Genomic DNA, 10,891 nt, shown 5'->3' with positions numbered 1-10,891 from the left:
CAGTTGACTGTTTAAAACTTTATTTTCTTCATTTTAGCATATTTAATACCCAGATTACCTTATCATCTTCTCCTTAAACGTAATTGGCTGATTTTACTCTTCAGGGATAAAAATAAGGATCCATCAATTGCCCTGAGGAAAATCTCTAGTCCTAAAGTATTCCTTTTTCCCATCTCCACACAGAAGAAGCAGTATTTTCAACATCTGATCTTAATGATTTGCATGAAAAACCAAATTATGTGTCAAAGGGAAAAAAATATATCAATTTTTTGATCATGGGAAGGGGGTGCAGATAGGCACCCAAGAGCATCAGTGTAGCACAAAGTGGAATTTATTTTAAACCTGCCCTCAAAGACTGCCCTCAAGTCTCACTGTGTTCAGAGCTCTGACACTGATTGCTCCATCCCACTTGCAGTTCAGCCTTCCCAAGATTTCTGATTCATGGATCAGCCTTGAATTACTAACCTTCCATCTCAGGAGCAGGGTTTTCCCATATAAAAGAGACTGACTCTACATAGCTTGCGTCAAATACTGGCTAATAACCTCACTCAGGTGTTTGACACCTTGGAGAAGGAAGTGAAACTTTCATCACCTGGATTTTCTTTTAAGAAAGTTGATTACATAATTCATGCAGTTCATTAATCCTAGTTTATTTGGTTCTGTGTAGATGATAACCAGAGAAGGTGATGGCACCGCACTCCAGTACTCTTGCCTGGAAAATCCCTTGGACAGAGGAGCCTGGTGGGCTGCAGTCCATGGGGTCGCTAAGAGTCGGACACGACTGAGCGACTTCACTTTCACTTTTCACTTTCATGCATTGGAGAAGGAAATGGCAACCCACTCCAGTGTTCTTGCCTGGAGAATCCCAGGGATGGGGGAGCCTGGTGGGCTGCTGTCTATGGGGTTGCACAGAATCAGATATGACTGAAGTGACTTAGCAGCAGCAGCAATAGCAGATAACAATCCATATAAAAGAGGCTGTGTCATGCTGACGTTAAGCAGCAAGCCATCCCTGAGCAGCACATGGCAGGTGCCAGGTTAGCTTTCCACATTTCTGTAGATTTGACTGAGGAGACAATGAGTCCAAAGGGACTGAAAGAGTACATTACATATACAGCATGAACAGTCACCATTGTGTCAGCTTTCCACAGCCCTAGAAAGGCCAAGAGTAGGGTGAGAGATATTTTATAAGACTGTTTATAATGTATACAAAGCATTTAAAGAGTATCTGCATGTAGTAAATGTTCAGTAAGTAGTAATTATTTTATTAGCTATTAAATCTAAATTCCATAACCTAAAAAAAATCAGTTTGATTTGAATGTTTTAATCAAATAGCATTATTGCAATAGCAAATTTTAAAATTATCTATAAAATTAATGTTTTTACTTTCTAGTGTCTCCCTTTTTGTTATGTGTTTATGAAGACATGTAAAAACAAAATAGACACATTTATAAAAGATTTAAGTTATATTTGGCAGATGAAATATTCAACAACCATCTAAAAGACTGACTCCCTTTCAACTATTTTCAGAGTTTCTCAAGGGATTTGCTTATTTCATCTATTAATTTTACAAGATAAATGCATTCACACATGCTTCTCTTGTTCACAACTGAAAACTTTCTTGGCATCAAGTGATGGGTAAGCTGTGTTTAACTTGGGTTTCTGTGCAAGTAGGAAACTGTCTCAACTTCACTCAAAGTAGAATATAAGCTCAAAAATTGTTTTTTAATTAGAAGAGTAAAAGAATACATCTGTATTCTCTTTAAAGCCATGAATTCATAATTTGCTTTCATTCAGCATGTTAAAAATCTTGAATAACAATGCCTTTTCCATGCATCTTCAGAATTCTCTTGTTGATTAATTTTTCTCAAGACAGTGAGAATTAGAAGCATTCTTAATGACATCCAGGTGTTTGGCTGATTCTCTGATCATAGATATTTAAATTTCTTTGCCTTCTGTCTTTACTCAGTTGCCTTTCTTTCATCTCTGATTTCTGGCTGCAACTACTTCCCCAGATTCCTCAAACCTATGCGTTCAACTAGAGACAAACAGATAAGAAGTGACCAGGGTCTCAAGAAAGAAACATTTTAGCAAAAAGTGCGATTTGCTTATGTAACCCTAAACTTCTTTCTGCTACCTCTGAGCAGACTGTTTGTTTTCTTTTTTCTTTTTTTATTTGGGAGGAGAGGGGGCTGGTTTAAAAATTAAAAGCTGCAAACGTTAACATCCCTAGAGATTTTACTTAAAAATCTACAATTCTAGCTTCTTTTGAAAAGATCATGATTAGTAACCCTGGAACCAAAGCCATACAACTGATAAGAAAGAGCTGCAGTTGTCCCTAAAACAGGGCACTTGCTTTCTAGTCCGTCACAGCATCACCCATTTCTTCATTTGTGGTATCTTTGTCAATTGTAAATTTTACTTAGGCATGATCTACTGTGTCTACCAATTTAAGATTCGAAATCAGTCCTTGTGAAAGAATAGCTAATCTATCCAGATCTGTTTAAATTTTCATCTTCTATATGTAGTAATTGGAGAAGGAAATGGCCACCCACTCCAGTATTCTTGCCTGGAAAAATCACATGGACAGAGGAGCCTGGTGAGCTGTAGTCCTTGGGGTCACAAAGAGTCAGGCACGACTTAGTGACTGAACATGTATAGTAATTGAGTGAACTGTAGATAATTCGATTTTTTTGTAGTTTGAGCATTTTTCCATAGGTTCAATATTCTTGCAAATAATGTGATAAATTGCGATTTCATTCAATTTTCTTTATTCAGTTCCACCCTCACTTCAGCTTCTTAGAGGATGAAACATCTGCTTTCTAACCTAGGGCCATTTTCTTTGCATATTTAAAGAATAATTAATGTTTGTATTTTTTTTTCTATTTACAGATTGTACAGAAAATATCTAGATCTTTAGATAACAACAATTGGCATAGGTTTACCATAAGCAAAATTATCTCAAGACAAAACAAAAATGTAGTTGAGTGCCCTCATTTTGTAGCTAAAAAATATAGTGCACTGTGGGACTGGGAAATTCTCCTTGCTGTTCAGTAGCATTTTACAATCAACACCTCTCCCCTTTTCAGGATATCGAATCCCTAACAGGAGGGCTGACTGGTTCTAAGGGGGCTGATCCACCGGTAAGTTAGATTCTTCATTAAATTTAACTATTGACAAATTGAATTATGTACATACCAGATCATCAGGATTACTTGTATACAAGTGGTTGTACAGGTAACTTTTTCAAATAGGTTCTTTACAAACGTTATAGCTATTGCAATAACTAATTTAAAAATGTGAACTTGCTTCGAGGTGTCATATGGTCTTTTAAAAAGTTTTAATAATTCATAAAATTCATCCCTATATTGACTCTAAAAATAAGAATGAAAGCTTCATCAGAACGTATAAACACTTTGCATCCTACTAATGCGCTACAACATCAGTTACAACATTTTGGAACTTGAGAGTTTATTGTTTCAAATAAGTGTATGATTTTGGTTGCAATATACTTTCTTGTTACTGATGGAAAAAAACACAATTTTTTTCAGGCCATTTTTTTCACAGTGTTGATTCTTGATATCATTTCTTTCCTACTTTACCCAGGAAATGCATGAAAATTTTAGAAGAGTATTATTTTTAGACAATAACAAGAGATTAATAGTCTGGTATTGAAACAGTGTAGTCTTTTCTGTGATGTCTGATCTCAGAAAACATTCAGTAAAGTAACATTCCTGTGATTTCACGCTTCAGGCACAAACAAGTTCATGGCACTATCTCAAGTGATAAAATTCAGTGTATTTCAACAGATAGCCAATGTATAATTTTTTTTTTTCTTATCACTGCTTCCTTTTCTCTTAGCTCTGTGAGGTTTAATGTGAAACACAATCCTGTGTTATCAATTTTCAGCTATACTTCATCTAGGCATCTACCTGAAGTCCATAATTAAATTAAGACATGACTGAAGTGTTAAAGAAAGCTAATTGTAGCTTTTTCTCTCCTGTCTTACTCTCATGTATCTCCTGATGCTGTCTAATGTTTATCAGATTCCTCCTAAAGTAGGCTACACAACGTATTTTAGTCCATTCCTGTCCTTTTAGTTTCATTGTCTGAATTTATGCAGAAAGAAAAATGTATTTTCTTCAGATAGCTGCTTAAATTTAGTCCCTGAACCTATTATACTGAAGCATAAGAAAAGATGAAATGTAAGTCAGCCCAGCAAGTATATTATGACAGGATTTTTGGCCAGTCCTATCCACCTCCAATTTGATTGTTTACTTCGCTGCTCATTTTCTGGAGAAGGCAATGGCATCCCACTCCAGTACTCTTGCCTGGAAAATCCCATGGACGGAGGAGCCTGGTGGGCTGCAGTCCATGGGGTCTCAAAGAGTCGGACACGACTGAGCAACTTCACTTTCACTTTTCACTTTCATGCATTGGAGAAGGAAATGGCAACCCACTCCAGTGTTCTTGCCTGGAGAATCCCAGGGACAGGGGAGCCTGGTGGGCTGCCGTCTATGGGGTCGCACAGAGTCTGGACACGACTGAAGCGACTTAGCAGCAGCAGCAGCAGCATAGCAAGTAGTGGAGGTCCCTGCTTCTGTGATGCAATTCCACCCTGCTGCTTTGCATTATGTTTGTGTATAGCATTCCCCTTTTATTAGAAGAATAAGTCCATTCCCTTTAAAATACCTCCCCTCACTGTTCACTGATTCCTGAAAGAATTCTGCAATTAGAGATAAGTTGGTTTTAAGAGGATTTGTCTCCTGTTCAAAAATAAACAAAAGACCTCTCTTCTACATGTGGCCATAAAACTCTTACTTGCTATTTTCATGTTAAAATAAGTTAATCACATCCTTTCAAGAAGGCAAATTTCAAAACATGGAAGATTGAGCCAGCATTAAAGCCTCGTTATTAAAAGAAGCCACTGTAGCCAAAAGGTCACAGAAAGGAAAGTTGATGACCTGAAGGCAAACTTAACCAACTTCATTTCTAAGCGCTAAAGTGAAGTGAACATGTGTCTGTGTTTTCTACTACATGTTTGTCTTCTCTTTGGACATAATTTATAAAATCATGAGGACAGAGGTTCTCTCTTGGCATCTCCTACCATGAAGATGTGTTTATTTTATAACATTTTGTAGAGTGGAAATTCATCACACAAATGTCATTGTATTTAAGAGCTTAGACAATCTAGGGTGTTAACAGTGTACATATATTTACTGTTTCCCACTGTTAAAGAGATATCCAAAGCATATTACCAAGAGCTATGTAATAAAATCACTTTTTAATATTCTATATAGCTTATAAAAGTAGTCCAGATATGAAGGTGAAATGATAATAATGTCTACAGTTGCTTCAGTCATTTAAGACTTTGAATTGAGATACCGTTTTTGCACCCAGAGTAGAAAACTGAAAGTCAGATTAAATTATACATAACCTAAGTGCATTTGAAGTTTCATATTACTTTTTTCTTTCTTTAAAAAGGGTCTTTATAATAGATTTTCTAAATACTGTTATTCATTATCCATTTCTAAAATTATGTATTTTTAATAAATGTTTACCGTGTATTACTAAAGCCATTCTGTGTTGAAATTTTCATTGGTAAGAAATTCAAGGTCTTATAATTTTTGCTCATTGAACAGAGTAATATAAAATGTTGAATGAATGATCTCTCACAGGAATGCATAGCTGTGGAGTAATAGCTTTACCAGTGTAATAGAAATACCAGATACATCTTTAAGTATGAGTGTATTTAAAGCTTGAAAAATTTTCTGTGAATGGATATAAATATTATTTCTGAAGCATTTAAAAAGAGAATGTTACATTTTTTCATATAGAAAGCATATATAAAAATTTTTGTCAAATTTGCAAATGTGTTTATACATTTGCATATCTGGTAAGAATAAATTTGTGTAACTCTAGGAATTTAGTTTGCATTGATATTTTTAACTCTAAATGTTAAGGAGGTATTCTGAAAATTCAGTAGTCTCAGTTGTAATTCTAATAATGAAAAGGAGACTGGTTCATTCATTATTTTCAGGGAACAAGTCAAGATGTTTTATAATGGTTTTCTTCTGAAAAGAATTTTGGGAAGTATGTTTTTAAATTCATAAACTGGACAACCATTGTTGCTTCATATAGAACTTACAGATTTTTCTAAACCACACAATTATCTTAGACAAAATGTCTTCTATCATTGAGAAAAATATTGCCTATTATGTTAACTTAAAATTATCTTTGAAAAATTGTATCAGATATTTTATATTCTGCATATATTTTTCATTCACAAAAATTAGACCACAGATTAACCTCTAGTGTAAGCACATTGCATATATTCACATATAGACATAGGGAAACTTCTTAACAGTAAAAAATCTGCCTGCAACATGGAGAGCCAGGTTTGATCCCTGGGTTGGGAAGATCCCCTGAAGAAGGGAATGACTACCCACTCCTGGATTCTTGGGGCTTCTGTTATAGCTCAGATGGTAAAGAATCTGCCTGCAATGCAGGAGACCCAAATTCAATCCCTCGGTCAGGAAGATCCCCTGGAGAAGGGAATGGCAACCCACTCCAGTATTCTTGCCTGGAGATTTCCATGGATAGAGGAGCCTGGCAGGCTACAGTACATGGGGTTGCAGAGAGTCAGATGTGCTGCTGCTGCTGCTGCTGCTGAGTTGCTTCAGTCGTGTCCAACTCTGTGCGACCCCATGGACAGCAGCCCACCAGGCTCCTCCGTCCCTGGGATTCTCCAGGCAAGAATACTGGAGTGGGTTGCCATTTCCTCCTCCCAGTCAGACATGACTGAGTGACACACCCATATAAAATAAAGGGAAGACAAATAGGTCATTAAAATGTCATTATTAAATTAAATAGTGCTTTTTAAATACACCATTTCACCATATTGTTTTAAATTTTAAATATTAAAAGTGAAAAACTTGTGAAATGTTAGATGTCAGGAATGTCTCACATTATCAAATTGTCAGGCCCTCAAGCCAGCCGATAGGAAGGTCAGGGTAAGGTCTAAACAACTCGGTTTCTGATGGCCAAGGGGATTTTGATGCTGAAAATCAGGTACAAAGCATAAACGGTTCACCTGCTACACCAGCTGAACCTTGTATCTGGAGAGCTGAGGCTATGCAGGACCATGTAGAATCAGCAGTATGACAGATCTCTGTCTTGTTTTGAGCCCATGAGCCAACGAGGCAGAGGTTTTGGCCACCCCTTGGCCCAAAAGCTCGGTACGTCTAAGTCTGCAGGGGAGATTTAGTAGCTAAGCTTTGGCCACAAAAGTTAAGTTTAGTGATACAGAGCTAAGCAGACTAATGTACACAATGAGAGGAGTTTCTCTTTGTCATTTGGTTTAAGAAATGTTCTTACTATTTATATGCTGATATAAACCAGCTATTCACTTTCTTATTGTTTCTGATTATTTTTAAGAGTTAATATGGACAAAATCTAATAAAGAATAATGTGAGAGAAACCCTAGACAGACTATGTGAAACAAATTTCTGAGCACGCTGGTCAAATGTCAAAGTGTCCTGATAGTTCAGAGTGCTATGACCAGTGTTTGAATTAAGTCCACGCCATTGCCTAACCCAGGACTTAAACAGCAGTGCTGCTGGGGCTATTCAGCTCCTCCCTTAGTTTCTTTCTATTTGTTACCTTGGCAGAATAAGATCTATACATTTGCTTCCTACACAACTTAGTGTTTTAATTTTTCTAAGCTTCATTTATTCAAATACTACTGCTTCTCTTTATTTCTAGAGTATGGTGAATAAGTGACTATCCATCTAATCTGTATCCTTAGCTTGATATGCACACTGTCCTGAACATTCTCCATCTGTATTAATTTTTTTCCCACTGTGGAAGCAGAATTGTACATTCCATATTTTTGTACTTTCTGTTCTCTTTTTAATGGTCTTCCTGATGGTTCTTAGCAATTTGAGTAAACACGCCACAGGACTTAAAACCAATTCATTTTCCTGAGGGTGCTGTTTAGATCAGGTTATATATTTTTCAGATTGTAAATAGCATTAAAATTTTAAAGTTTCCAAACTGATTTTAATTTGATTATTCAAAAAATACCAATGTTCTAATCACTTGCTTCAAAAGATAAGGCAATGCAAAATGTGAGTTTGAATTGTGATCTAATTTAATTTCTTTCACCTTGAACATTCTATTGCTTTATTACTTACTTTCATGTCCTATTTGTTTAGTCAGATTTCAGTGTATATTTTTTTTTCTTACAAAAGTTTATTCTTAAATGTACAATAGGTTCCAAGACAACACTTCATTCTAGCTATAGGTGGCAACAGATATTATGGCAGGGAATCCAGGTGTTTAAATAGAAATGGAACTAAGGGTCATCATTGCCTCAGGCACAAGGAACAGCTTACTTTTTGCCAGATTTCTTAATTCCACCGGTGGCCAGGGGGCCTTTCCCCATGGCCTTTGCTTTTAGCTCCTCAAGTTTCTTCTGCTCCTCTTTCTGCTTCTGCTTGAATGCCTTATCTTCCTTGTCCATCTCCTTGGCTTTCTTCATGGGCTGGTTCGGGGGGTTCTTCTTGCCACCTTCGTGGCCCGACATGGCACCTGCCGCCCCTTCCCCAGACCCTGCCACCGGAAGCGGTTCAGTGTATATTTGAGTGTATGCTGTGTGCTAGACGTTTACTTAGATTTTGGAAATACTGTGGTAAGCAATTCACAGTTTCTTTTTTCAGCATCTTATAATATAGTTAAAGAGACAGGTTGGTAGAATAATTACAATGTAATGTAAGTACAGGTTGAAATGAAAGTAAGTAAGACGATCATGTAATCCAAGTTGGGAGTAAGAGGTGGCTGGAGGATCAAAGAAGGCAAATAAAAGAAAACAAAGTCTAATTGTAGAATGAGTTGAAGTTTTCCAACTGAAAAAAGTCAAGCATGGAATTTTAAATAAGGAAATACTATATGTGTAAGTGAAAAATTAAAAAATAGAGTGGCTAGCACAATGGAACCCCACTCTTTCCTGGCAAATCCCATGGACAGAGAAGCCTGATAGGCTGCAGTCCATGGGGTCGTGAAGAGTGGGACACGACTGAGCGACTTCACTTTCACTTTTCACTTTCATGCATTGGAGAAGGAAATGGCAACCCACTCCAGTGTTCTTGCCTGGAGAATCCCAGGGACGGGGGAGCCTGGTGGGCTGCCGTCTATGGGGTCGCACAGAGTCGGACATGACTGAAGTGACTTAGCAGCAGCAGCAGCAGCGTATGAAATAAGCTGGAGGATGGTAGGTGGTGATGAGATAGAAGGTAAAAGATAACTCAGGGCAAGAGGAAGCAATTCCATGGAAAAACATTGAGCTCTGTACTAAAGAACATGAGGACCCGTGAAAGTCTTTAAATAGGAGAGTCACTTAATCAGCTCTGTCCTTTAGAAACATTTTTCTGGCTCTACTGAAGAGAGATTTAGAGAAAAGCTGAAGCAAGAAAGCCATTGAAAGAGGCTCTTACAGTCATCCCAAGGACAGATGATACAAATCATCATGGTGACTTTTTTTTTGGTCTTGTCCCAGTACATTATAAAACTAATTGAGGCACTATCTCAGGGGAAAGTCAACATTTTATTTTGTTAAAACATTAAATTTTTAGTTTGAGCCTATCAAGTGACAGTGAGAATGGGGAGGAATAAACTGATTCATGAGCTATTAAGGACTTGATGAACACAGGGATAGGTGGTTGGTTGGAGGGAGGAGAATAAAACTTCAGGCTGAATGAGAATGAAACATTCAGGCAGATTTTGAACTTTCTAATTTGGCAATTTAGTGAATAAATGTACCATACATAGAGACAAGAATCCTACTGGGTGGAGCATTTCTGGAGAGGGGATTCTGAGTTCAGTTTTTCATACATTAAATTGAGGTATCGGAGTTGGGAATATATAAATGATTTTGGAATTTAAAGGTCAGATATTATTTATAGTCACTGATTTGAACATGTAGAAGTTAGAATAGTTGAATAGAATAGAACATGTGAAATAGTTGACAAAATATTGGAGCTGATGAAATCTCTCCAAAAAATGTATTCTTTTTTTTTTTTGAACTAATAACCAAAATTCATCTTTTTAAAATTTATTTTTTATTGGAGGAAAATTGCTTTACAATGATGTTTTGGTTTCTAGCATACAGCAATTCAAATCAGTCATAATAATATATTTATCCCCTCCATCTCGAGCCTCCCTCCCCTCCCCCTGACCCACTCCTCTAGGTCATCACAGAGTATCAGGCTGGGCTCCCTGTGCTATGTAGCCCAGCCCCTTCTCAAGAGTTGTCCGTTTTCCACATGGTAGTGTATATGTGTACTTCTTTCTCAAGTCCAATCGTCTCCTTCCCCTACTGTGTCCACAAGTATGTTCTCTACATCTATATCATCATTGCTTCCTTGCAGATAGGTTCATCAGTACTTAAAAAATGTATTCTTAAAGAGAAGATAAGAGAATTCAGAATAAAGCCCTGAGTAAGAAAAGTATTTAGAGGTCAGAGGAAAAGTAAAGGTAAGAGGAAGAAAAAAAGAAAAAACAGAGATGATTACAAGGAAGGAATACCAGAAAATTGTGCAGTTATGCATGCCAAGGTCACAAGAGGCTGGCGAAAAGGATTTTTAGCAGATTCATGATGTTGAGAGGGTACAGGATGGGGAACACGTGTATACCTGTGGCGGAGTCATGTTGATATATGGCAAAACCAATACAATATTGTAAAGTTAAAAAATAAAATTTAAAAATTAAAAAATAAATAAATAAAAGAACCTCTCTGGGAAAAAAAAAAAAAAGAGTTCAAAAACAGAGTGCCCCATTAAAAATTAGCAATAAGAGGATAAAGGGTGGTCTGCTATTTAGCTGCTAAATCTTG

General features: G+C 36.9%; 1 protein-coding gene across 1 annotated transcript in view; it reads left to right on the top strand.

The window, feature by feature from the left end:
* Positions 1-10,891, top strand: part of PPFIA2 (protein tyrosine phosphatase, receptor type, f polypeptide (PTPRF), interacting protein (liprin), alpha 2) — a 507,538-nt gene that overhangs the window by 103,268 nt on the left and 393,379 nt on the right. The window contains exon 3 of the mRNA XM_010832020.1: positions 3,090-3,143. Coding sequence (XP_010830322.1) covers positions 3,090-3,143 — 54 coding nt within the window. The remainder of the gene's footprint in view (positions 1-3,089; positions 3,144-10,891) is intronic.

The sequence above is a fragment of the Bison bison genome, unplaced genomic scaffold (assembly GCF_000754665.1).
Source record: "Bison bison bison isolate TAMUID 2011002044 unplaced genomic scaffold, Bison_UMD1.0 scf7180017864535, whole genome shotgun sequence".
Lineage (NCBI taxonomy): Eukaryota > Metazoa > Chordata > Mammalia > Artiodactyla > Bovidae > Bison > Bison bison.
This window is presented reverse-complemented; position numbering and strand designations above follow the sequence as displayed.